This window comes from Cyprinus carpio, chromosome A20 (assembly GCF_018340385.1).
Source record: "Cyprinus carpio isolate SPL01 chromosome A20, ASM1834038v1, whole genome shotgun sequence".
NCBI lineage: Eukaryota > Metazoa > Chordata > Actinopteri > Cypriniformes > Cyprinidae > Cyprinus > Cyprinus carpio.
In genome coordinates, this window is record NC_056591.1 from 10,674,633 (window position 1) to 10,702,478 (window position 27,846).

Consider the following 27,846-nt stretch of genomic DNA (forward strand, 5'->3'; position numbering starts at 1 on the left):
TATTTCTTAGCTTTTAAAATTACACTTTTTTTACAGAGAGGTTGGCAATGTTTCACTTGATATTGTTATGTATGGTATCAAGGTTCAGTAATACATCTTGGCAAGAAATTTTTACGTTTGGGAGAACAATAAAATTGAATGGCATGATTTGACTTCCTCCATATTATGGTGTTTTCTCACACTAGAGTGTTTGTGCATTTGCTGATCATTTTATAAGCAGAACAACTACCCATTGATTTGCTCTTGACCTTTAAAAATCCAACTAACATGATGTCAGTGCATGTTTCTGAAAAGGAAAGTGAGGTAATAGAGCCCTGAAGTTGGAAGCCACCAGGACCTCTTTTGGAAATACCCCTCAATCACCATGACCGCCGCTGGGCTTTGACCGTAGACACAGAAAGGAAAAGCGACATCATTTAAGGCACGCCTGTGCTGTAAAAATGCATTTTCCAGAAAAAATATTATAAATACACCCAGGCATATATTTACCAGCGAGTGCAGGGTGTTACTGAATCTGTACAAGAACATAAAAGTCTGTATTAGAAACTTGACAGGATCAATGAACTGTCAGCTCCAGTCTGAATTTATATAATCATAATACAAATTTATTGTTTGTATGCTATAGAGACATAGTGATCATCCCAGCAAATGTTTGGGTTAAAACATGAACTTGGTTTTCCTTTTGTGTGTCCAGGCTTTAGGCCAAGATAAAGTCAGCTGTGAAAACATGATGCCGGGTAATGCCCGGACCATCTGTCAATAAGCGTCTCTCGAGTGGGTCGAGTGCAGAGGAGAAATTACTAAAAAGTCTAAAATGTACTCAAATTTAAATTAAGTATAACACAGTGCCATAGTGATGTGCCAGTAGTGAAAATACACAGTATTTGTCTTCCTTTTAAAGGGATAAGAGTGAATATAAATCAAGGCATGATAAGTCTAGAACTGAAAGTGCTCTTGTGAATAACCATGTTGTGTATGAGAGGTGTTACACCTAAGCCTTCTCAAAACAATACAGCTGACTAAGATCCTTTATGTTCTGGGTGTTAACAGAGCAGTCTGACCTGCTGTCCAGGTGCACTCTCAAGAAACTGTGGGACTTTGCCATGTCAACATCCTCCCAGGATGGAAACCGGGGTGAAAGGTACTACTGATGTCCAACAACATCATCTCCTTTGTTTTTCTTTTCCCACATTGCATCACTAATCATTTCTCTGCACTCACCCTTCTCTCACACGTCTCACATATGCAAAAAAATTACATATCCATCATCTGAGTACTCCCGTAAGTGACTATCCAATGTTGTATTTAAAATCTGTTGTATAAAAAGAGTAAACAGGAAGGGAGCTATGATGGCCCTCTGGGGATGGGGTCGAGATAGCTGCTCACATGATCTGAAAAGGTCAGGCACGCAGTCAAACAGGTGAGAAAATGATGTCAGTGTTCAGGATCTGCCTGGTCAAATTCTGGTTTTCAATTACTGATAAATTAGACAGTGAAGAAACATTAAATGAAGGTGAAAGTGGACAACACTCCCCCCTATTTGCTGAGTATGTGACAGCACCCGATTAGTTTGTTTTTAACTGAACTTGTTTTCATCTTTTCTTTTTAAACGATGTTGTCAAATACTGTAACAGTAGTGTGCATTAGTTATAACACTAATAGGCTACACATCTGTATTGACACTGTTGCACTTGTATTATTGCATCCTATTGTGTAAAGTTCTATGTGATGTCACACAACACAATATGATATGCCCATTCGAATATGATTTGAGATAAGGTAATATAAAATATTGTAGTAATACCTCAAATGTATTTGTAATATTATCAAAGAACATTTAGTCTTTAGGCATCTGTGATTTAGTGGAAAGACCGAATTAAAATCAATGAAAAAGCTTTTATACAATTTCGCATGTTTGCATAATGACCAGTAGATGGAGCTGCGAGAATATGTGTAAATATAAATGTGTGCGAACCCAAAATGTCTTTCAGTATACATATTATTTTACACACTACTGTATTTTGTCGAGCTTCTGTTTAAATACAGTGGCAAAGTTAGTTCAACGGTTTCCCTTTATTTCTCAGGATGAGGCCTTGTTGTCATCACCTGAGATTGAAACTTAGATGTTCCTGCAGTCAGCTGTTTCCCGTTATGACCCATAATTCCCATAGATTTATAATACCTGTTTCAAGATATGTTCTTCCGAAAATACGGAATAGGGTATCGTGGCTAGCAGACGATACAGTCTCAGTGTGCATGCATGGCACAGAGAATAATAAAAAAATAAAAAAATAAAAAATCCTGAAATAAACGAAATATTAGGCTACACCATGGTTTGGTGGCTCTTAAGGTGAAATAGTAGGTGACATATTTTACATGAGAAGTTCATGGCACTAAAAATGAGAGATGAATTCCTACAGATGGAAAAAGGCAGGTAGGTCTAAGGACTGAGTGCCTGAATACAGGATGTATTCTGTGGAGCCTTCCTTCCTTAATGTAGCCTAGCTATTAATAATTCACATTTCATGAAACATATCAAGAGGGATAGTACGAAAGAAAGCAGCAGACAGAAAATTAGAGTGAACCGAACGAAAGGAAATGGCTTTGAAGTAAAAAAATTCAAACTTTAGGAATTTGTTATAGATTTGAAGAGAACTGCATAGTCTGTACATCAATGTAACATATCAGTCTTAGGCCAAACAATGCAATAATAATAATAATAATAATAATAATAATAATTAACTGCCATTTGTACTGTCTACTGAATAAAGAATGGTCTTAATCTGTGAATTTCCAGTGGCAAAGATATTTCACAAAAATAATGTATTGTTTCACAGGATATTGCTTCACATTCTGTCTCACATATTCTGTGTAAAATATAGTTTTGTAGACTGTGGTGATAAGTGATGTGCCAAGTGGAATTTATGAACACGTGCCCGCAGACTGAGGCAGGACAGTTGTTATTTACACATACTGTCTGTCTGTCTGTCTGTCTCAGCCAGATGCCCAGCGCATCACAACAGGGGGCGGGCACCAGTACGATGATTGTTTGTTATTGGCTGAGGACAGCTGCTGGCTGCTTAATTATTCATTGAGGGAAGGGCCAATTAGGAACTGAGTCAATTATTCAGGATGTTTACAGTGGAAGGAGAGGGCAGACATACCAGATGACCATGAATTTGTCTGGCTTTTTGCTTTTTCATGAAAGACGCCAAGAATGTCATATGCATTTTGCACTCAAAAGTGTAAATGAGGAAAGATGCTAAACTGTTGCACTTGCTCAAGATGTAATCAGAAATAGAGTAGTCGGCTTTTTTCTTTTTTGTTGATTTATAGGCTACACATCTCTCATACTTAAAAGAGCACACACATGGGTCAACACATCAGAGAGAAAGTTCAGCGACCCAAATTTTAATCATCAGACCACAGAAAACAACAATTTTCAATTTTTAATGCTGAAATGTAGTATCATACTCTTAAAACCATGGCAAGTTCAGAGGAAAATTGTTGGTGCTTCCCTTGTAATCTCACTTGAGTTTATTTACAGTTTCTTAGAAGAGCAGAATTATGTGCAAATTGTCCAACATAATTTGGTGACTGTATGAGAAAAGCTTGACTGCAATTTATTATGGTCTAATTTATAAATGAAATCTGGAAAATGGGACAAATGAGAAAATCAAGCAAAATAAAAAAGGGCATACAATGTTTAATGAGTCCTGAAACTGTGACATTCATTAAATAACATAAAAAAACAGTCATAATGCAAAACATATCCATTATAAAAAACACAGAAAAAAGAAATATATACATGTTAAGTTTGTACATTATAAACTTGCCAAACAACAGTCATCACTAAAAGACATACAGTTTAACATTAAATTTACAAAACAAAACACTACTTTTCTATTACAGTAAATTATGTGAAAACAAAAAAGTGAAGCTGTATGTTGTTTGAAACAGTCGGTCTCAGACATTAGCAAACACACCATCCATCGACCATTTGAAGCTTTATTGCACACATAAGGCAATCACTTGCCATACTTTCAGAGAAAAAAAAAACGTACAAAAATTGTACCTTTAGTGGTACAACAGCTTGTCACTGAGCCAGTACCCTAAATGCAGCACCTTGCCAACTTATTTACCCCTAAAGGGTTCATAATAGTACCATAAGTGTACATATTACTACATTAAGGGTACATATTACTATGGTACGGCATACTTGAGGATCTGGAGAATGCTCTCTAGATATGAGTCCAAGATAATCAGAAGCTGCAGCTCAGAATGGGGTGTTACGGAAACATTGAAAAAATATGAATGTAGAAGGTGTGAAACACACAGAGACAATCTTATTGTGATATCCTTTCAGTCAAAAAACCCACAATAATAACAGGAATTTCACTTTTTTTTTGCCAGATCTGTCCAACTTCAAGGTATCATTGTACTGATGTAACAACCCTGATTTTTTCCTGTCTTCCAAGTGATGGCAAATCAAGCAAAAAATGTCCAGTGCATCCAAAATTTTAGCATGCAGTGGGACAAGTTGTCCTCATTTGATCGCCCTTTGTTGGGATGGGGTCTGAATTGGTTTTGGAGCTGTTCATGTTGTGCTGGCTGCTGTGACTCAAGTTGACTTTGTTGCACAGCGACGCCATGCCTCTTCTGATCTCCTGACGGATATTGTTGCTGGACAGCACGTAGAGAATGGGGTTGAAGGCGCTGTTGAAAGTCGACAGTCCTAAGGAGATTTTGTAAGGCGTGTAGATGTACTGTTCAAAATGACATTTCTCTTGCAGCTTGGGGAAGTGGAAGGTGATGGCACGCAAGAGCAAGATAATGTGGTACGGAGCGAAACAGATCAAAAACAGCACCACCACTGCCACAGCCAGGTAGCGCACCTTCTCTTTCTGATGAGGCTTGAGGCCTGTACTGGCCTGAACGTTGGCAAGAATGGCTCTATTGGTGAAGACCAGGATGGCAAGGGGGATGCAAAAGCCGATGCAAACACGAGCGTAGCTGAATCCTGTAACTACCGCTGAGCTCTGGCTGGGCTCAAAGCAACGGCGATTTCCATGAGCAGCATTGCCTTCAGGCATGATAAAGACAGGCGTGTGACTCAAGCCCACCACCATGTAGATCGAAAATGCCACAAGAGCTGCAATCTTTTTCTGGCGAAGACCGCGAGATTCGATGGCGTAAACCACTGCCACATAACGGTCGATGGACACGCAGCAGAGCAGGAAGATGCTGATGTACATGTTGTTGAAGAACACAAAGCCAGTCACTTTGCAGGCCATGGAGCTCCAGGGCCACTCGTGGTTTTTATTGACGTACACCGTCCACAAAGGCAGCGTGAAGAGGTAGGTGAGGTCGCACACGGACAGGCTGAGCAGGTAGATGCCGAGGACGTTCTTATGACACACCTGGTGGAGGGTGAGGTAGACCGTGGCCAGGTTGGCTGGCAGGCCGATGATAAAAACCATAATATAGAGCACCATCAGTGGAACGCGGTCATCTTCAAAGGATATTTCACAGTGCACCTTCACAGTCTGGTTCATGGTCGTCAAGATGCTCGGAGTCACAGTGGATTCTTGCATCATATCTGGGGGGGATAAAGAGAGAAATGAGAACGAGGGGTAAAACACAACTGTGGGAGCCCTGCACTTCACATTGGAAGAAAAAAATGGAAAATCCCATGATTCCTTATTTTGTGGCCCTGTTTTAATAATACGTTCCCTAATTTTAGTTAAATCGTATCCACCTTGTACTATTTTGTTTCCTCATTTATTTAAATAGCTGCCACATTGTACTAGGTCATTCTCTTAATTGTTATAAATTAAATTTTTTGCTATGAGGCAATGTGAACAAATTTTTAGTTTGTGTACATACAATATCTTGGTTTTTTTTTCCCCCTAACATGTGTAGGGCTCTGTAGAATTTAAATGAAAAAAAAAAAGTTTAAAAATGTACTAATTTTAATTTAAAAAAATGCAGTAGGTACAGGTAAAACTGTAGAAATTGTACACATTTTGAAATAAAAAAAAATATATATTAAAAAAAGTTTTAAAAATAAAAATGGCAAAGACCTAAAATGAAAAAATAAAATAAAAATAACAACAGACACAAAAAGGTAAAAGCCTATTTCTACACTAACACTAAACGTTAAACAGAATAGGTGTGCTTTGAATTTTTTATACTAAATTGGGCATATGTAATAAAAGTACAGTAGTTTCCCTTTTACCTGACCACTGATGAGCAGCAAAAGGGTAAAACTATCCAATATAACCGCATGTCACTGTACTGTATGTAGTGTTTCTGCCATGTCCATTCATAGTAAAACAGCCACATTCCTTCATCTCCACACAGCACATTGTACCACTCCCTACGTTTTCCCCAGCTACACAAGACAGCCGCTGAAATATTCATAGAGACCCCATCTTCCACGGGGAGAGGGGGAAAAAACAAGTCCATCAGAAACATGCTAGTGGGAAAACACATTAGTTGCTAAATGAATTATATGAATCATAGTGTAACGGTCTAGCCCTAGACATCTGAGAGCGGTAAACTGAGTGGTTATTGAGACCAAACTGAATAGGTACAGTAATTGAGTAAGATGTTTTTAAAGTTCAGAGAGTAATGACAGTTAACCCACCCATAGGTTTATGCAACTACAGACTATAGCTGGCTAAGAGTCATTTCCTTTCTTTGTTGCGTCTTGCTTTTCACGCTGAGAAAAACCTGACCTTGCACATGAACTCTACAGAGAATTGGGCAAGTAAATAGTGCAAGTCCTGTATTTGACCTAGTGACATTACAAAGACAGTTGGACTGGCAATAATTGCATTGATGGTCAGTGTCAAGAAAGACACAGATACAAAAGGAAGGAGAAGAATACCAACAGCACTAGTCTTCACTGTGTTCCGTGACCTCTTTAAAGTCATTAAATCACTGTACGGGTGTTAAGACAGACACTGTGATTTTTGGCTCAGATGAAACCTTTTATTCCCTCGTCACATGTCATTAGCGTCAAGACACTGGCGATGCTCAGTCAAGTGTATGAGACCTTTATTTTTAGACTCTCCAAGCTGATTTGGGGAAGCAAGTTTCAAACATGATGCTCTACAGCAAGGAGATGCCAGACATACCATTATTTATTATCTGAAAATATATTTTATTTAAAATCAATGTGCTTTAAATGTATCAGAACAGAAAAATATATGTTCTGAGTCTAAATTAAACTGACATCTTTATTAAAAATGTATGACTCCTTTGTTTGTCATAATGCTGACACCAAAATCAAACCATACTAAACCTCGCAAGGTAATTTTTATTATTATTATTTATTTGCTAGAAATATGACATTTAACACTTTAGACCTCTGTTTTTAAAACCTCCTAAATTGCCTGAAAATGGTACTCCATCGGGTCCGCCGAGAAGAAACCAAATTAAATTTTAATTTCAAATATCAGCCAACTTTCTAATTAATGATTGATCTGCTGATCTGCTTATTATTGTAAGGTATATTAGCTATAGAGTGTTTTATTAAGGTTAAATGAAGATCCCTGCTCTAAACAATTAAAACACATGGCCAGTCAGGTTACACGTGAAAATACACATGCACATACTGTTTTCAGATTCTAGGTGACCTGCACAAAAAAACCAAAAAAAAAAAAAAAAAAAAAAAAAAAAAAAACACAAAAGCGGTACTTCTCAATATGTAAAAGCAAGTAAGACTATAATTTTCTTTAAATGTAGCATATAAAATCGCGTGGCTCTTACCTCTAAATGGTGTTAAGAATGTCCGCTCTTTATCCATAACGACTGAACTTACAGTGATGTAGCGCGCCGTGTGAACTGATGAGGGGCAGTGCCGCGCGCACGCACATCTTACCACAACACACGATCACATGATCCTATGATCCTCACGCTTCTGCTTTCTGTGTCTCAAAAGGTTTTGTTTCAAATGAATGAAAAGGAAGAAACCTCCATGACGCAGCCGCCTATCTAGTAGCATCATCGGCGCGTTCTGGGTTGTGTGCCAGCGACGCGCAAGTGATGTCTATAATTTGTAAGAGTAGTGTTTTCATTACCTGTTACAACGTTTATAATCTACAACTAAATTTATTATTATCAACGATAATTTTGAATTTAAAATGATGCAGAATAGGACAATTTTAAAACACATTATTAAATACATTTAAAATACATTATAAATACTTTTAATTTAAGTTTTAATTTGATTAAAATAAATGAAATATGATGAAATTAAAATAAATGTTTCTGCAATAAATCGGGCAAAACTGTCTATATTGAGACAGGTTTGATCCACTAAAAAAAATTCTTCTGCACCACCACCACCTTTTTTTCTGCTTTTTATTAGTACGCATATTTTTTATTATTTGGTGGAAATATACACTACCATTATTATTATTATTATTATTATTATTTTAAGAAAAGGGTTATTTTGCTCACCAATTATTTAATCAGAAATACAGTAAAAATGTGAAATATTACAATATTAAAATAATTGTTTTAATACTTGAATATATTTTTTAAAATGTAATTTTCCTGTGATGGCAAAGCTGAATCATTACTCCAGTCTTTAGTGTCATATGATCCTTCAGAAATCATTCTAAGATGCTGATTTGCTGCTCAAGAACATTTCTTGCCATTAGCAATGTTAAAAACATTTGTGCTGCTTAATATTTCTGTGAAAAACATTATACCTTTTTTTTCAGGATCCTGTCAAAACATTTGTAACATTATAAATGTCTTACTTTTGAATTAACTGAGCCTAAAATTTTGAAAGGTAGTGTGAATTTGGTAGATCCAACTTTCAGAACTACTGTCGTCATAAATACCAGTTTATTTTATTTTTTGGAAACCAGTGTACCTGTGGCTGCTATTATGGTATTGTACAAATACCACAACTATAAATGTAAGCTGTATAAAGTTTACTCACATTTGTGTCTATATATGAAAATAACGAAGTAGAACAAAAAAAATTTGTGGAAATCCAATGAAAAAGGTTATGTGACACACGGTTTATTTAATGACCCAAAATGACGCCACAGGGGAACTTCCTGGCTCATACTGCTACTATGCACTCAATTTGTGGTTAAAATCATCCTCCGTTTACAGAAACTGTGTGGTTACCCTGCAATCGAGTCAAATCTGTACTGTCGAAACAGTAAAAACATCTTCAACAAGATTCAAATCTTCAGTCAGATATTTACCAGAAAACGTGTATAAACAGTTCAGTATTGTATTATGTTTAATAACAAATAAAAAAGAGGGGTGAGGATTGTTCAGACATCCATATACAGGCAAACAAAAAGGTGTAAGGGGTTGAAGAGTATGTTGTTCACATCAGCAACCACTGATAGCCTCCCTTATTTCTTTAGAAATGTTCACCTGTAGAGTTGGCAGAAGGACACTTGGCAGTTTAATCATACTGAACAGATACATCTGCAAAAGAATCACTCAGAATGACTCACTCCACTGGTTCTCTGAAATGTTCAATTCCTGTGAGGATCCCGGTCCTGTTTGTTCAGGATTAACTCAGTATTAAGCAGCTTCATAGTGTTTTTTGTGTAATATTGTCTGTTAAAGAGCATCTGCCCACCACTGCCTCGTGTCAGGATCCAAGTGTCAGTTTTTCCATCTGATTTGCTGGAGTAACAAAAAAAGAACAAAAATCACTTCAGGCAAACACAGTTTTGCAGTGCAACAAATGAGGAGTTACACTGATAAATTACTGTAAGATGTTTCTCAAGATTTCTCCTCAAACCTACTCAGACTACACTGTGAATCAGAAAATGACTCAAGAGTAAAGGCTCTCTTCCTCTTACCACATTATTAAGGAGTTCCTGGATCTTCCTGTATTCAGGCGAGTCTCGTTCTAGCTTCTCTCGGTAAACAATAAGCTGCTGCCGGTCCTTCAGGTCTCTGTATGTCTGAATGAACAAAACAAACACAGTGGTTTACACTGAGAAAGCCGTAAACGCTGGCAAAGTGACTCGAGAATGAACTCACATTGATGACGACGTCATGGCATTTATATTTCAGAGCCCCGCTGAGTTTGAGGTCTGGGTCGTCGATGAGGTTCACATACTCCTGCAGCACCTGCAGATCATGGGAAAGCCCAATGAAGTGCACGCGAGGAAACGGAGCAGGTTTATTACAACATCGAAACTGATGTACCTGTACAGGGGCGCTGTTCTTATGCAGGATGTCCACCACTCTGTGAAAGCCAATGGGAGATTTTTTCTTGGTGTATCCCAGCCAGTTCTTGGTGTTGAACAGACTATCCACATCAAACCAGGACTTCAACTTCGCTCTTGCACCAAGAGCTGTGAGAATGTACTGCTTTTCTGAAATCTGCAGACATGACAGAACAGTTTTTACAGTATATATAGATTGTCAGTAAGGGAAAGAAACTCTTTTACATAGACTGTTATTAAAGAATTCTACATGTGCAGTTTATACACTACTGGGGCCAGCTGCATAAACATAGTCACTATGTTAAAAGTGTCTTGAGAGCTAGTTTCATCAGCTATTAGCTAGCCAAGAGTTTTGGATTCAAATTAGACCATTCTCCCTTTTTATAACTGACTTGAAAACGTTATGACCAATCTTAAAAATAAAATAAAATAGATGACTAATTAGACTAAGACTAGACTAAGCGGTCTAGACACACTTGAATGAATTTGTTTCTTATGACTGTAGAAACATCTAAAGGTGTAGGTGTTCATAGACAAATATGAAACTATACTATAAGATTAGTAATCAAGATGACTTTGAAGAATAGTCCTGATTTGTTTAATGTTTTTGGTCACTTGACAATTCCCACACTTCCAGTTTTGATGACTTTACTATTGGAAAAAGTATTAGTGAAGAATGAGTTAGTGTGTCCAGACTTTTCATGGTGCTGTAAGATGGTAAATGTTAAATACAATTAAGTACAATTTTAATTAAATACAAGTAATTTGATGACAATTTTACCCGGAAAGTTTTTCGAATGTTCGAAGGGCTGCTGAAAGTTCCCTGTAGAAGAAGAAAAGGATAAAAATGATTGAAATACAGTTGCCCAACAAGCATCTGGAGATCTAAAAACACTTTAAAATGTATAAATATCAAACCAGGGGACATTTATTTAAAAATAGCACTTTTCAAAAATCACAAAATGAAACTTGTTAGGTTTCAGATAACAAAACAATAGATATATTGTTATTTTTAAGTGTGATTTAAGTTTCTTAAAACTATATTAGATATATTAGAATATATTCAGTTTGCCTGCATAAAATTTTACAACACAGTACAAGAGTGGAGCATGAGCTTGTACCTCTGACTCTCCATAATGGTAAAAGCAGGAGTAGTACAGTGTGGTGATGATCGGCATATTAAGGATGGACGCTTTTCTAGGGAACTTCTTAAAGATTTCTGCATCTGCCTTCTTGTCACTAGCCTGAAAAAATAAATATAAAATAAAATACAGTGAACACACCGTATCAATTGATACTGATACACCCTAATTAAAGGGGTCATATGATGCGATTTCAAGTTTTCCTTGTTGGAGTGTTACAAGCTGATTGTGCACATCAAAACCAAAGAAATATACTTCATCAAAGTTAAAGGGGTGGTTGATTGCGATTTCACTTTTTAAACATTAGTTAGTGTGTAATGTTGCTGTTTGAGCATAAACAGTATCTGCAAAGTTGCAGCGCTAAAAGTTCAATGCAAACGGAGATTTGTCTTTTAAAATTTAATGCCTACAAAAACAGCTGGTAGGGACTACAACGAGCTTCTTCCCAGGTCCGTTTACGTCACAAACCCAGATAAACCCCGCTCCCAGGAACATGCACAAAGGGGGCGAGGCCATGTTGTGCTGCTTTAGAGAAGAGGAAGAGAAAACTAGGAGTGCACGTCTGTTCATATATAAATCGCGATTCTCTCTTCTAATGATTCTAATGGATTCTAATGGATTCACAAGTTTCAAAACCCATGTTCTCAAGCAGCAGTTCTTAATCCTGTTCCTCGCATCGCCCTGCTCTGCATCTCTCTCTCTCTCATTCAGATCGTCAGATCAGCTCCAACAAACTGTTCCATTTATACACTTATTTTCACATAGCAATGAGAAGCGTTATACATTGACGCACGTACGGTTGCTGTGCTTTATTAAAGCATTAATCAGAATAAAACCGAATATTAAAAGCTAACAGAAGCAGTAGCATTTACAAACAACAGTGTATCTAAAAGTATGAGACAACAACAAACAAACATACCATTAAGAGCCGTGCTTGCACAGGTTCTGTGCGATCCTCTTCATTAATATTCTCTGCATCTCAATCGGGCTCAAATTGATGAGCAATATAGAGGACGTCATTGTTTACAATACAACCTGAGCACATTCTGAGCTTGAGTGGTGGGATGTTTAGACACGATCTAGAGGCGGTTTAGCGAATCCCAACACACTGAGCCAGCTGACCAATCCTAGCCCATTGCATATTTCTAAGGGAGGGGCTTCATAAAAACAGGAAATAATCGAGGTGTCTGTCAGAGAAGGGACAGTTCGGTGTGGAATAAAGGTAAAATATTTGAAAAATAATGCGTTTTTAAAAAAACAAAGCATGAACACATGTTAGACTCATTCAAACACGCCCCCACATGTCTAGGTCATGATGTGGAAATATTTGCGTAATGCCGCCCAAATGTTCATGCAAAGAAAGAAGGCGTGGTTTCAGTAACCGCACTTAGTGTTGAAGCAGTCATGTCAGGGAGATGCTGTGTGTTTTTTAGGCGAAAGCAAAAGCACTTTATTTGGCCTTCCGAAAGTAGATGCATTTAGGAATCTTTAAGATTACTTACAACAGAAAAGCAATGCATTTTATGGACGACCGTTTCGTGAACCTAGGAGAGGAGATAATTCTGACTTTGCTACGACAATCTGGCTCTTTTGAATCAGCTACTGTAAGTATGTTTTGTTATTAATTTAAGTATTTGCTATTGACTGTTCAAATGCGGAGTTTTGCGTGTCGTGTATGTGTGTGTGTGTGTGAGAGAGAGAGACAGGGTCACACAGTGAAGTCAGCTGTCTTAACCGTCAGTGGCTTGTATACTGCAAACACATATGAGCTTCATCACTGTGTCTGTCACGCGACTCTGTTCCCCTTTCATGCTTGAACTGATGGTAAAACTAAGGACATTATTAACTGTCTTTACATTTATTTTGAAAGATGAAGCTCGCGATTATGGTAAGGGGCGTTACATTTCCAGTGAGTGCTTGCGGTGTTCGGCCAATCACAATGCACTGGGTCAGTTGGCCAATCAGAGCAGACTGCACTTGTCAGAAGAAGGGACTTTGTAGAAAACGACGCGTTGAGAGGCGGGGCACAAAGGACCTACAATAATGTACAGTATTTGAAAAATAATGTGTTTTTTAACATTAAAGCATGTTAACATATTCCGTTACACCAAATACACAAAATAATGATGTTTAAAAAAGCATCATATGACCACTTTAAAACTGATACACTTTTAAAGGTGCTGTATGTAGGATTGACACCGAGTGGTTGAACTAGGTATTGCAGTCCAAATTCAAAATACTGGAGAGGGTTTTTTTTCCACCTTGTCCCTCCTCCTCAGACTTGAAGCACATGCAGGTTGCCAGATTGACGCTCTGACCCCTTTCGTTTGCCAGTTTCCATGACTGAAATGAAATAGGCTGTGTTTCCTGCCAACTGGTAACCTGGGGGCGGGTTTCACAAACCAAAACAGAGACCGACATTTTGGGCTGGAACGCACATTTTCAAAGGAGAGTAACTGACTGTAACATTGTTTTTCAGATAAACAAATATGTTAACTTAGCATGTTTCTTAAATATCTGCAAACATATTACGGTATTTTTATGCTTTAGTAGAGTCAAAAACTATATATAGAGATATTCTCTTCTCTGAGCTATTTTCTCATGTCTGTCAAGTACTTAGGCCTGCTTCACACATCCTGCAGCTGTGGCACATATTCATCTCAGTGCTCATATTATCAGATTTTGAAACTCACAGTGCAAGTGAGCTCAGCTTATTATATTTGCCAAATATTATGAATATAGCAGAAAACAAAGCTGAGCTTATAGCGCCAAACAGTATGAAAAGCAAAAAAGTTAAAAAAAAAAAAGGCACCACCAATTGTTTTATCAATACAATCTTGTGTCTGTATGAAAAAAAAAACTAAATAAAAACATTACAATGGTTCCTAATTTGCCATTTTTAGAAAAAAAGGTCTAGGGCTTCATGCAAGTTACAAAATAATTTATATTCAGTAAATCTGTACATTTTATTATCTACCATATTATTAAAGAAACGTTCAATACAGTAACCCAGAAATCAGACATAGGATGTGTGAAACAGAAAATACATGTCAAGACATTCCCTGACAATGACGTATTTAGCAATATCTAACCAGACTATATTCACAGTACTTAACTGACTGATGCAAACTGAATCTCACTCTCATACGTGTTATTATGCCATAAGAACAAAGTGAGCACGCATCACTTGTTTCGTAATCTAAGGAAACATCTGCCGTGCCACCTACCACACCACACTCAGGAAAGAGGCAGAGCGAGGAGGGGCAGAGGAAATATTCCTTTAACAGCATAGTAAGGTGAGGCAGAAATAGAAATGCAGAAAAACTTTGTTTCATTTCGTTTCGACTTTAAAAAAAAGAACAGCACTGTCATGGTGTCTTTAGGGTGACATTTGGGATGGGGTCCGTCATTCTTTTTCCAATTCCATTTGCAAACAGTAGAGAAATTATTGTACTATAATATATTACATAGTTATTATGTAGTTGTAGTATATTACAGTATTACATTAACCAGTAACCTGTTTCATTACTCATATACTTCATACACTTCTCATGATATTAAAATATTGAAACTAAAATTATATTTTTTATGGACGACTTTACTGATCACTACATAAAATTCATACTTTCATTAGTTTTATTTCATAATTTTAATGACTAAAATGTGTATAAGGGAATAATATAATGATATAATATAAGGGAATAATAAACAAGTCACCTCTATGATTATTTGCCTCTCGAGGAGTGTATAGTGGTCTTGAACATGAGTGGCGTCATCTTGAGAGAAAGGAAGGCTGAGAACAAACAGAGATCACACAGATCATTAAAAGGTCAGCAGGAAATGACTCTGAACTCTCCGCTGAATCCCTCTGAAAGATCTTTACCTGAGGCAACTTTTGAGGAAGTCTCTTCTTCGACCTTCATCCTTAATATTTAAGTGTTCTTTGTAATGCATCAACTGTTTAAAAGACAAATGAAGCCAGTTTAATGTGTGATTAAACAGAAACATGACTACAAATTACTGAAGAAAAAAAAAAGTTTCCACCTGTTAACATTAGTTAACTACATTAGTTGAAATGAAAACAATGAGGAATACTTTGAAAGCATTTATTAATCATTGTAAATGTTAATTCCAACTTTTACTAATACATTATTAAAATCAAAAGCTGCATCTGTTAATATTATTTAATGAACCGGAGCTAACATGAACTAACAATGAACAATTGTATTTTTATTAACTAACGTGAACAAAGATGAATAAATACTGTTTATTGTAAATCTACTACTTCCTGTAAAGTGTTACCAAAAATTTTATTAGAATGTCCAACTTCCTCTCTTTTCACTTTCATTTTAGACCAATAATATCAATCAGGCAAAAGCAGAACGTGTTAATTTAACGGCCATTTTCTTCCTTTTCTTTCTTCTCACTTCTATGAAATGTAAAGTTATAAACTTATTTCAGCTGACATTAACCCTCTATGATGTAGTAAAAGTATGTACAGTTTCTCTTTTTTTCTGCGTAAAAAGGAAAGACTTTAATATAATCAACATTTTTTATATATATATATATTTCTAATCTGGTCTCAGGTAACGTACCATAACGGAAATAAAATTATTTCAGTTTTATAGTTGTTGCCTTAAGAGAAATGGTACAAAAATGGGGAATACAAGACCCCGTTTTTTAAAAATGCAATGTACTAGCACCTAATACTTTTGACATGCTCTAGTATGACTCCATTATCTTAGATAATGTTATCTTAACAATCAACATATTTTTAATCTAGATGAAAAATGTTTGAATCATTGGTTTCAGGGAAAATTTGGTACTGCATTACATGTGTAAACATGAAAGAGGAAGTGTGCATTTCAGTTACTTAATACTGGGCTCTCCCCTCAAGTTTAAGAAAGCACCCATGAATTGGGAGGTGCATTTTGTTGAAGCTGGTCAAATTTAGTCATATGACCTGGAGGCGGGAGGGTTAAGTACATATGGTCATGTGGGTACTGATGTGTGTGTACAATTACGTAAGTGCAGTTAGTACCTACCGCCATATCTTCTGTCCTGCCAAGAGCCCTAAAATACAGTCATGTGACCAACATGATCAATGTTATTCAAATAAAACACACAGCAATACAACACTTCAAATCAAATAACCAATGCAAAAATATGGAAAAATGCCAACCGTCCTAGCACAAAAACACTAGACACAACTATTTTTAATATGTTACTCACTACGAGGGGAAGTTAAATATCTAATCATCAAACTTACTTCAGTAATTCGACCAAAAGCTTTTGTTCTCCCATCTCTTTTAAATAGTGCACATAATGACGCAAAGCCACATCTCTCGCCATTAACTCACGAAAGAGGATTTCTGCAACAATGACAAAAAACAAAAACAAAAATCATGACTTTCTATAAAATATTTCACTTATTGTGAAAAAAAAAAAAGAGAAGGAACTGGTGAGCAATGACAGATCACAAAACATCTCACCTTTACTTAATGACTTTTTTAAAAATATCAAGACCTGCAGTAGGAAAAATGTAAATGATCAGTGAATAAACACACTACTGATATGAAAGTGAACCATTATAAATCATAGCAGTGCTTTCATATAGGGTATGTGAGAGATGTGCGGCTCACAGCAGTGATGACATTGCCATCATAAACAGCGACTGCTTCATCCAGCAGCAGAAGTTTGTCCTGTAGAGAGCGGAACTTTTCTAGGGAAAATGGCTGTAAAAGAATCATTTTAATAAGATGCAAAAAGCATATTTTTCCATGTACAAGCGTGGAAAAATGTATCATAAATAAATACTAAATACCTTTTTTTTTTTGCAACAAAAAAAAAAAAATATTACGTGACTAATTATTTTATTATATTACAGTAAATATTTTACAAGTGTGTGGTTCTTAAAAATGTGAAATGGAAATAACTGGGCCTGCACCTACTTATCAACTACAATGAGAAATAAACAAATGGCTTAATCCTGTTATATCAGACCTCCTGACTTCACCTTTAAACTGACTTTCTAGTGCAGTATATCTTCAGTGTTTATCAGTAAATATACTTTCTATATACAGCTCTTTGCTGCCCCCTACCCGTCCTTTCTGCATTCTCCTCACGGTTTCCTCAGGACTCAGGTCACTGACAAAATCCTATGACCATTTAGAGAACAAATCAATGTTAGAAAATTATATATATAAAAAAAAAAATGAATTACACAGTGAGAATTTCTGGACAAGCTTACACTATCATTCAAAATAATACTTTCATTCAGCAAGGATGCATTAAATTGATCAAAATGACAGTAAAAAATATATAATGTTACATTTTCAAATAAATGCCATTCTTTTGATCTTTCTATCCATCAAACAGTCCGGGAAATTAGACTGATTTGAAGGATCATGTGACCCTGAAGACTGGAGTAATGATGCTGGAAATTCAGCTTTACCATCACAGGATTAAATTACATTCAAAAATATATTCAAATACAAAACAGTCATTTTAAATTGTAATAATACTTCACAATATTACTATTTTACTGTATTGTACTGTACTGTACTGTACTGTATTTTACTGTGTTTAATCAAATAAATGTATCCATGATGAACAAAAACAGTACAAATCTCACCGACCCCAAATGTTTGAATGCTGATGTAAACATGTCCATGTGGATTACCTTTCCATCTGACTTGGGCTTCCTCAGTTCTGGTGCGTATGTTCTAAAAGACGTGTCACTAAAAGCTAGAAAACAGTGAATAAACACACTTAATATACAGTACGCCTGAATCTTTCTAAATGCTTCAGTGACTTGAACTTACACTCAGAGAAGGACTGGAAAGCACCAGGTTTGCTCTTTGCTGAGGGAACATAAACAAAATCAGATTGGTGAGTCTACAACGATTGAACTAAAACATTCACGTACCCTTCACTGTAGATTACCTTTAAACAGGGAGCTCAGGGAGTATCCAGACCCCTGTTTGGACAGTGAAGGGGTGGTGTCTATTTTGGGAAAGCTCTGCTCACTGCCGGAGCGGATACTGGAGGCAGTTTCCTTCACGGACCAAGAGATGCCTAAACACAAACATAAACTGATGAGCATCCAGATGAAGGACAGACAGTAAAGACAGGAGCGGAGATCAGAGACAGGACTGCGTACTTCCCACAGGCTCCCCACTCCAGCTGACTCTCTCAACATCATCCTCATCCTCATCCTCATCCACCAGGATGCTGTTCACGGCCCGTTTTGACTCTTTCAGCTGCGAATAACAACACAACATGAGGGTCACACAGCGGTGTTAGAGGAAATGTGAAAGAAAAAATGCAATATAAACACTGTACAAAACACATATTAACTTTAAGAACAGATTTTTAACAATTTCTATGTCACCTTGTTTAATTTAATTCCTTTAATTTTCCCACTTCAATGTTTCTGTAACCATGTTCGTTATGTTCACATACAAATTATATTACATTGTTTAATTACATATAAAAGGCCAATATTTTCCAAGCAACTTTTTCATGTTCTGCGATCTATTTGAATTCTATTGAGACACTGACACTTTAAAATGCTATGGAGAAAGCCAAACATCAAAAAAAAAAAAAAAAAAAAGGCACATAAACTAAAAAGGCTGATGAAAAGAGGAGAAAACATAATCTTGCATCAGCACTACAAACATATTTAAAAATCATATATTAAGACCACCTTTACTAGAATTGATCACGGTTTATTGTACTAGCTTATTTATTGTGGTGAATTCTCTCTACTTGTAGAATTGATAATAGATAATCTGTTGAAGGAATAGATTTTTCCCTATAGATTTATATTACAACTGTGGCATGTTGTAGCTATTGCTTCTAAATGTGCAAGATGGTGTTTTTAATAACAAATGCTAAAAGATTAATAAAAAGTGATTTTTGGCCTGGTAATGATTAATAAGCTAGCCTTATTTTTATTTTTTTTTTATAACAAATGCTAGTTAAGAATGATGATGAACTATTAAGGAGTAAGAAATAATATCAATATAAGAAAATGCTAATGTCCATGTAAAGCAATAAAACACGGTCCTGAGGCGAGGCCCCTCAAGCACGTATAACATATAAACAAACAAACAAATACATAAATAAAGCTTATGAGGGGGCATGACCCAGCATTCGACTAAAACACATCACACTTCAACCCCCACAATGTTCAAAACAAAACGACGCCCTCGGTTTTAGGGCTGAATGGGCCATAAGGTGGTAAACAGGCTTCGGACTCCGTAGGGCTCAGTGGAAACACAATCAACTGACCTGTGAAAACTCATCGTCTTCATCATCAAATGTGAACGCTTTAAATTTGGAGCTGTTCCAGTACTCATCATCCTCTGGTTTGGCCCGTGTCATCTGAAACACACACACACACACACACACACAGGTGCAGCTGCAGCTTCATTCTCTGTTTATCCATATGCTGCTGTCATCTTAAACTGACACTGTGGCATTTCGAGATTCGCTAAGATTTGTAAGAAGCATATGCATCCGCATTATTTGCCTTCTTAGACCATGACAAACAAAAAATGGCAATATGATTTTATAATAACGATGTAACAGACTTACCTTCGAAATTTTACAGTGAAAATCGACTCATGAAACGTCAGATTTCTTTCCTACTAGTTCCTGGTTTAAAAATGTCGCCAAAATAAAAGTCCCAGAAGTTTGTTTGCGCGTGTGTGTGTAACTGCTGTATTTTAGATATTAGCATTTATAATAACAAATTAGTTTATAGATAATTAGTTATAAATATATATATTATTTATAACTAATTATATATACATTGCGTATATACAATTATTCTATTTTAAATGTAATATATGTTATATATATACACAGGTCCTTCTAAAAAAATTAGCATATTGTGAAAAAGTTCATTATTTTCCATAATGTAATGATAAAAATTAAACTTTCATATATTTTAGATTCATTGCACACCAACTGAAATATTTCAGGTCTTTTATTGTTTTAATACTGATGATTTTGGCATACAGCTCATGAAAACCCAAAAATCTCAAAAAAATTTGCATATTTCATCCGACCAATAAAAGAAAAGTGTTTTTAATACAAAAAAAGTCAACCTTCAAATAATTATGTTCAGTTATGCACTCAATACTTGGTCGGGAATCCTTTTGCAGAAATGACTGCTTCAATGCGGCGTGGCATGGAGGCAATCAGCCTGTGGCACTGCTGAGGTGTTATAGAGGCCCAGGATGCTTCGATAGCGGCCTTAAGCTCATCCAGAGTGTTGGGTCTTGCGTCTCTCAACTTTCTCTTCACAATATCCCACAGATTCTCTATGGGGTTCAGGTCAGGAGAGTTGGCAGGCCAATTGAGCACAGTAATACCATGGTCAGTAAACCATTTACCAGTGGTTTTGGCACTGTGAGCAGGTGCCAGGTCATGCTGAAAAACGAAATCTTCATCTCCATAAAGCTTTTCAGCAGATGGAAGCATGAAGTGCTCCAAAATCTCCTGATAGCTAGCTGCATTGACCCTGCCCTTGATAAAAAGACAGTGGACCAACACCAGCAGCTGACATGGCACCCCAGACCATCACTGACTGTGGGTACTTGACACTGGACTTCAGGCATTTGGCATTTCCTTCTCCCCCCAGTCTTCCTCCAGAACTCTGGCACCTTGATTTCCGAATGACATGCAAAATTTGCTTTCATCCGAAAAAAGTACTTTGCGACCACTGAGCAACAGTCCAGTGCTGCTTCTCTGTAGCCCAGGTCAGGCGCTTCTGCCGCTGTTTCTGGTTCCAAAAGCACACGCCTGTGCACGGTGGCTCTGGATGTTTCTACTCCAGACTCAGTCCACTGCTTCCCCAGGTCCCCCAAGGTCTGGAATCGGTCCTTCTCCACAATCTTCCTCAGGGTCCGGTCACCTCTTCTCGTTGTGCAGCGTTTTTTGCCACACTTTTTTCCTTCCCACAGACTTCCCACTGAGGTGCCTTGATACAGCACTCTGGGAACAGCCTTTTCGTTCAGAAATTTCTTTCTGTGTCTTACCCTCTCGCTTGAGGGTGTCAATGATGGCCTTCTGGACAGCAGTCAGGTCGGCAGTCTTACCCATGATTGCGGTTTTTGCGTAATGAACCAGGCTGGGAGTTTTTAAAAGCCTCAGGAATCTTTTGCAGGTGTTTAGAGTTAATTAGTTGATTCAGATGATTAGGTTAATAGCTCGTTTAGAGAACCTTTTCATGATATGCTAATTTTTTGGAGATAAGGAATTTTGTGTTTTCATGAGCTGTATGCCAAAATCATCAGTATTAAAACAATAAAAGACCTGAAATATTTCAGTTGGTGTGCAATGAATCTAAAATATATGAAAGTTTAATTTTTATCATTACATTATGGAAAATAATGAACTTTTTCACAATATGCTAATTTTTTGAGCAGGACCTGTATATATATATATATATATATATATATATATATATATATATATATATATATATATATATATATATATATATATAATATTGGTATTTAATGTAAAAACGCAACTTTTTTCTAAACAAATTTACAGGGCTAATTTTTCCATGGCACATAATTGTTTTCAGGCATTATTGTTAGCTTTTTTCCCTAAATAATTCATGCTCTCACTTTAAAATTAAATTGTTAATTTTTTCAGAAAAAAATATGTAGAGAGAGAGAGAGTCCTTTACAGTTTAAGCTATGTACAGTTTCCCACTGTTTTGTATATTAAAATCTAAATTACCCCTTGGAGATTAATAAAAATCCCAAAGATTTTGTAATTGCAATTAAAGCACATACCAATGTGTTGAATAGTAAAATAATAAGCTGCGGTTCTTGACCAATAATAATGTGACATCAATTAGAAAATAAAGAGCCAGCAGAAAGCAGTTCTGCAGTCATCAAGATTTAAAAAAACAAACAAACAAAAAAAATAAAAAAAGAAAGGCGAAAATGCCCATGTGCATTCATCAGTGACTCTTGATCATTCTTAAATGATTACTTACACAAATTAGTTACATTTAAAATAGAAACTCTTCAAAAATGTAATTGAACTTGAAGGTTTATTAAATTTTTAGGAGTATGCAAAAAATAAAACGTCCGTTAAAATTATTGTAGTCAAGACCACTTAACACAAATCAAATTAAAACTGTCAAAACAATGTAAATTTTACCCTAAAGTGTCAGTAAGTATTCATATGAGAAGTGTACACCTTTAACTTTGACTCAAAATGACCAAAAAAATTATAATAATAATAATTCTTCCCATGTAACTGAATGATTAAGAACATTTTCTCAAAACACACAAACTCCCCAAAAAAGCACAACAGGTACTCTTTTATTGTTTGTTCAAATTTATGTGGCTAACAAGTCAATAATTACAAAGATTTCAACCGGTGATTCATTTTTTTTCTTTCTTTTAAAGTAAAAGCAGTAGTGTTCTGAGGATAAACTTCCATCTGAAGAAGCAGACAAGTGAAGAATGAGGGAGAAACTGGAGGTACAGGAAAAACCATTCACACAAAATCATTTCCTTTAGACTAAAAACGTGTGCAAGTGTCTTACAGTGTTTCAGAAGGGCGGGGGACAACATAATACATTACCGTCAGCCTCGTCGAAAACACTGAAATGCTTTAGCAGACAGTTTATAACAAGTTGGCACTGAAGGCACACTTGAGTGATAATGGATATGCCTGCGGATCTTAAGCATGTCTTCAACAGTGACGGTCGCACACGGCTGCTCGCATGTGTCACACATAATAAACCAGAATCAGAGCATGGCTATGGAGAGATAACCTTATCACATATATATTTTTTAACTTTTATTATTAAATAGAGCACACAAAGCAGCAGTAGCAGCTTAAGAGGAACTACTGAAATCCTATGAATAGCTGTAGCTGTGTGCTGTTCTCCTTTGTATTTTTATTAAAACACTTATCTCTATGTAAAGTCTTCCTTTTTGTTGCTTTCTTTTTTTCTCCAGGTGATAAGATGAACTAGATTATCTTTGTGGGAAACATCGAAGTTAAAACATGAATATTATAAAGGCTGGTTTAAATGCAGAACGGGAGAGAGAAAGAGAAATGATATAATAATAGAAGTGCCCTCTGGTTTGGCTTTAAACCCCCAAAGTCTCTGTCACCGATCTACTGCTCATATGAGACATTTTCACCGGTCCGTGACGAATCATGATACTGGTCCAAATTGGGTTATACAAGAACGTCACAGTCCTATATCATCCTCGGTTTCTTTCTTCCCCATACGCTCCTCTCTTCGGCCCCCTTGATGAGTGTTCCTGATAATATACATTTATTAAAAACAGCATAAGAAGTCTCTTTCCCCTCAATTCAGTACTTTGAAGGGAAGCTAAGAATCCAGAAGCAATTCTGACACAGCAGATGTAATGCATGTTCATTTACTAAAGCAAATAATAATTAAAAAAAAAACTTGCAGGAGCATGGCATGAAATTAAGATTTAAAATAAAATAAAAGTCCATCATACTGCTAATCTGGTTAGTGTAATACCACGACAGTTCCACCAGGGGGTAGGATTTTTTCTTTTTTTCTTTTGGTGGCTTCGGCTATGTCCCTCAGCACACACCCAGCACGCTGCTCTTGTGGCGATCGAGGCGTCTACCCAGCAGCAGGATTTGGGGTAAACCTTTGGCCCTTGTGGTGATTGAGCAGGTGACTTTTTGTAAGAGTCTTGGCACTTCTTAGTGAGTCCTAGCAGAGCGGATGGATACGGGAGGGTGTGTCTAGGGTGTGTGCAGGGCAAAAAAAACAAAAAACAAAAAGGGAGTTGTCCATTTTCAGCCATCCAGGGACTGATCCAGGCTGTCCAGGGTGAGCTGACTGCGGTGGGGAGAGTTGGGGCTCGGGGGGCTGCTGGGGTTGGAGCTGTTGGAGGGGGTGGAATGTTTGGTCGAGTCAGAGTCGGGCTGCAAGAATAGAGAAAAGACAAGGATAAAGAAACAAGATTAGCAGATCAGCTGCTTGTTGTCTAGTTGGTTTTTACATTTTCACACAGTATACATGCATTTAGGCCCAAGTGAGTTTACAGCAGTCTTATTATTATTAACTAAAACTATTATAAAATTGTTTTTGGCAACTGAAATTAAGCTGAAATAAAATGTAAATATTATAAATATTATTGAAAAAAGTTAGTATTATAAATGCTTAACAAAAATCCAATAGAAAAAATAAAAACATAAAAAAAAAATATTGGGGAAAAAACTAAAACTTACAAAATAAGTTAAAACAAAATTACTAAAACTGAAATAAAAACATTTAATAGAAATATTGGGGAAAAAACAAAAAAAGTAAAAAATAACTAAAACACAAAAAAAAAACATTTCAAAAAATGTAAATAAAATTAAAATGAAACTAAAAAAACAAAACAAAATAAAAATATATATAATAAAAATAAAAAAAAAAAAAAAAATATAAAAATATATACTATAAAATCATATAAATAAAAATATGAAAGCTAAATGGAAAAAAATAACGTCACCAACTCTATACTAAAATTCAAATGAAAAAAGCTAATTCAAAATATTAATAAATACTATAATAGTATATAAAATAAAAATGAAAGCTAAACAGAAAAAAAAACTAAGCACATAAAATGACTAAATCTTATACTAAAATTAAAATGAAAACTGGTATAATTGATATATATTAATAAATGATATAACTGCATAAATACTATGTAATACTAAAATAAAGTTATAAAACTGAAATAACACTGGTTTACAGCTGTAGCAGGTTCTACTGTGAGAACTGGGGCAGTTATTACAGACCACAAAACCAGGACACAAGAAAACTCACTGAGCGGCCAAAAGCACCTCAAAGCTCCTCTAACCATCCATCATGCATCTCGAGAAGCTTTCAAAATGTGGGGCGAATGAATTAAAATCATATTTGACATCCCGGGGGAGGTCATTAAGGTAGATGATAGATGTTCTTACCTCTCTGTCAAAGTCTTGATCTTGATCAGAAATACTGCGAGATGACCCTGCTCCTCCAAAATCTCCTCCTCCTTTAAATAAGATATATTTAGTATTTATATTTAGACCGTATCAGCTTGTCTGTGTGTGTTTAAGGAGCGGCACCCACCTGAGGCAGTGCGGGTGATGTGGGTCTTACTCCTCTGTTGTCGTGAGATGCTGGACAGAGGCCGTGGCTTGTCTTTAGATAGATCGTCCTGAGAAGAGGGCATCACACTCTGCAGCAGAGGCACAAGAAGTCAGACACACATATAGAGTATGCCACAGTCATGCACTTGTGTAATACGGCATGTAAACACTCTTTTTGACTTTCTCTTAAACAAGATGACTAATGTTAGCACAAACATTTGGTTTGGGTGCGTTTCATGCACAAATTATTAATATTATTTTTTCTATAAACCCGAGAAAACAACATTTTGTCGTTTTTCAAAGAATGTTTTGGATTAATTTGATGTTAACCTCAATCAACAACATTTTCAAGCATTATTTGAAATAGAGGTGTCACAATATATTGGTATATATACACCGGTATTGATGATAACTTTGATACAAAAAAAAATGAAAAGAATAAAAAATTAAATATTGATATGCTAGAACTACATATGATAATATCGTAAACAACGCAGCTAGTTGCCACTCCAACACACGCAAACAATAAAAAAAAAGACAACGATAACAACAACAATTAAAAAAATCAATTAACAAAAAAAAAAAAAAAAAAAAAAAATAAAAATATAAGATAAAAAAATGAAATAAAATGTAAGTACTAAAATTCTATATAAAACTGAAATAAAACAATTTAATATAAACTAAATAGACATACTAAAAAAAAATAAACTAATGGTAAAAGCATATAAAATGACTAAAACCTAAACTGAAATCAAAATGAAAATTACAAGTATAAAAATAAACACTAATTAACATCGAATAAATATGATAATAGTATATTAACAATACTAAAATAACACTGTGCAACAGTATGAGTTTTTTAGATTCTGTTAAAAAATATATATATATATTTTTTTTTAAATATAGTTATGGATCTGCTTCTCCTTAAACCGAAAAAAAAAAAAAGAACTAAAAGAGAAAAAAAAATTAAATTACTTTGACTGATAAACTGATATTATGACAGCCCTAATCTGGAAACAATTTCACACTGAGCAACTTTATCACACTTGTGTCTCATGCTGAAGTATGAAGTTTAGGTTTAGTGGTGGAGTGTATTTTAATGTTTCTCATGCCCCACTCTCACGGTAAGAGCCTGTAACTGCTAGCTGACTTTAACAGAGCAGTATAACACTTACAAGCATACAATTCAAATCACACACAAACATTAGTAAAACTGTTGATTTTACTTTTTTTTTACCTTAAACTTTGCATTTTTTGAATTTGATTACATATTTTCAAACAGATTTTAAAAGGAATACTTCACCCAAAAAAAATGAAAATTCTGTTATAATTTACTCACATCAAGTTTTTTTTTTTCTTAACACAAAAACAAAAAAAATATAAAAATATAGTTAACCAAAAACAACCATTTTTCTTCTGAACAGTTGCAGGTCCCCAATTGTCTACGGTAGCATTCATTTTCCTACTACAGAAGTCAATGGCTACCGCTAAATGATACAATTTTCATTTTTGGGTGAACCTAAAATCGCTAATTTAAAAAGACCTCACCCAAAAAACAAAACCAATCAAAGTCACTGCACTCAAGCATGAACAAAGAGTTCAGGAGGACAGGGATGGTGTAACATAGGGAGGAAAGGAAGTCGAGGGCCTGGAGGGTGTGGTGGGGGAGGGATGGGGAGCGGGGAGGAAGAGGAAGCGGGGTGGGGAGGGGTGTTGCTAGCCTACCCTTCCCAGGGAGGATGTGGAAGGAGAGGAGGAGGAAGAGGAGAACTGAAGTAGGCTCTGCTGGGAAGAAGGCTCTTTCTGCAGATAGAGCCCGGCAGAGACGGGACTCATGTGATAGACGTGCTCAAAGTTGGTCGGAGGGGAGATCAGGGCATGGTGGCGAGAGGATGAGGGGGAGGGAGTCTCGCTCTGCTGCTGCCACGGCAACCAGAGGACAGAGCGAATCCACGACCAGAGTGAAAACAGAAGGAGCGACGTGAAGAGGAAAAAGAGACAGAGAAAAGGGCGTGAGGGTGGAAGAGTGGAGCTGGCTGGCTTTGAAGAAAAAGAAACATGCAGAGAGAAGGGAAACTTTGGCGCTGTGCAGTATAATGAAAGAAAAAGGATGTTAGGATGAGTAATAAAGCCCTTAATTTGAGCGTCCAAACAACGCTTTTATAAACTCACAAACCCAGCTGTACAAAACCGCACCACAGATGCACATTCTGATCTTAATATCATTTCTTAAAACAGCCTCAAGTCCTCAGATTCAGGCATCAGCTGATTTGGCATTTTTTGCACAAAGCTGAAGGACTAAATTGGATTTAGGTGAAGGACTAAATCTA

At 36.2% G+C, this 27,846-nt stretch overlaps 3 protein-coding genes across 4 annotated transcripts in view; all 3 read right to left on the reverse strand.

The window, feature by feature from the left end:
- Positions 1 to 3,434: 3,434 nt before the first annotated feature.
- On the reverse strand, positions 3,435 to 7,996 carry LOC109079553 (probable G-protein coupled receptor 132). The gene is made up of 2 exons (XM_042777575.1): positions 7,777 to 7,996; positions 3,435 to 5,599 (listed from the first exon to the last, which is right to left on the reverse strand). The coding sequence occupies exons 1-2, from the start codon at positions 7,811 to 7,813 to the stop codon at positions 4,521 to 4,523; spliced, it is 1,116 nt and encodes a 371-aa protein (XP_042633509.1). The 5' UTR covers positions 7,814 to 7,996; the 3' UTR covers positions 3,435 to 4,520.
- A 1,030-nt stretch (positions 7,997 to 9,026) lies between these two features.
- LOC109083206 (spermatogenesis-defective protein 39 homolog) lies at positions 9,027 to 20,050 on the reverse strand. Of its 2 annotated transcripts, XR_006162750.1 has the most exons (20): positions 19,964 to 20,050; positions 19,658 to 19,750; positions 18,525 to 18,624; positions 18,308 to 18,439; positions 18,187 to 18,225; positions 18,045 to 18,109; positions 17,464 to 17,520; positions 17,005 to 17,097; positions 16,855 to 16,888; positions 16,632 to 16,734; positions 16,408 to 16,435; positions 15,246 to 15,319; positions 15,080 to 15,155; positions 11,342 to 11,464; positions 11,002 to 11,043; positions 10,201 to 10,377; positions 10,033 to 10,122; positions 9,849 to 9,953; positions 9,495 to 9,669; positions 9,027 to 9,411 (listed from the first exon to the last, which is right to left on the reverse strand). XR_006162750.1 is itself a non-coding variant. In XM_042777576.1 (19 exons), exons 2-19 carry the CDS (start codon positions 19,748 to 19,750, stop codon positions 9,649 to 9,651), a joined length of 1,452 nt encoding a protein of 483 aa, XP_042633510.1. In that variant the 5' UTR covers positions 19,964 to 20,050; the 3' UTR covers positions 9,027 to 9,648. The 2 variants fall into 2 exon arrangements, 1 of the variants encoding a protein (XP_042633510.1); XM_042777576.1 differs by having other exon boundaries at positions 9,027 to 9,669.
- Positions 20,051 to 22,688: 2,638 nt separating this feature from the next.
- The window catches only part of LOC109057696 (serine/threonine-protein kinase MRCK beta-like), a 63,233-nt gene continuing 58,075 nt past the window's right edge, over positions 22,689 to 27,846 (reverse strand). The window contains 4 exon segments of the mRNA XM_042777578.1: positions 22,689 to 24,319; positions 25,349 to 25,419; positions 25,497 to 25,605; positions 27,242 to 27,433. Of these exon segments, the coding sequence (XP_042633512.1) occupies positions 24,191 to 24,319; positions 25,349 to 25,419; positions 25,497 to 25,605; positions 27,242 to 27,433 (501 nt within the window). The 3' untranslated portion in view covers positions 22,689 to 24,190.

What these genes read in the sequence shown, in the direction of transcription:
- LOC109083206 (XM_042777576.1), bottom strand. Translation starts at nt 19,750, where the DNA reads ATGACACGGGCCAAACCAGAGGATGATGAGTACTGGAACAGCTCCAAA. An exon ending in TTTCCAGTCCTTCTCTGAGT is followed by an intron (nt 18,110 to 18,186) that starts GTAAGTTCAAGT and finishes ACTGTTTTCTAG; the next exon opens with CTTTTAGTGACACGTCTTTT. An exon ending in TTCCTCAAAAGTTGCCTCAG is followed by an intron (nt 15,156 to 15,245) that starts GTAAAGATCTTT and finishes GTTTGTTCTCAG; the next exon opens with CCTTCCTTTCTCTCAAGATG.
- LOC109079553 (XM_042777575.1), bottom strand. Translation starts at nt 7,813, where the DNA reads ATGGATAAAGAGCGGACATTCTTAACACCATTTAGAG. An exon ending in ATTCTTAACACCATTTAGAG is followed by an intron (nt 5,600 to 7,776) that starts GTAAGAGCCACG and finishes TATCCCCCCCAG; the next exon opens with ATATGATGCAAGAATCCACT.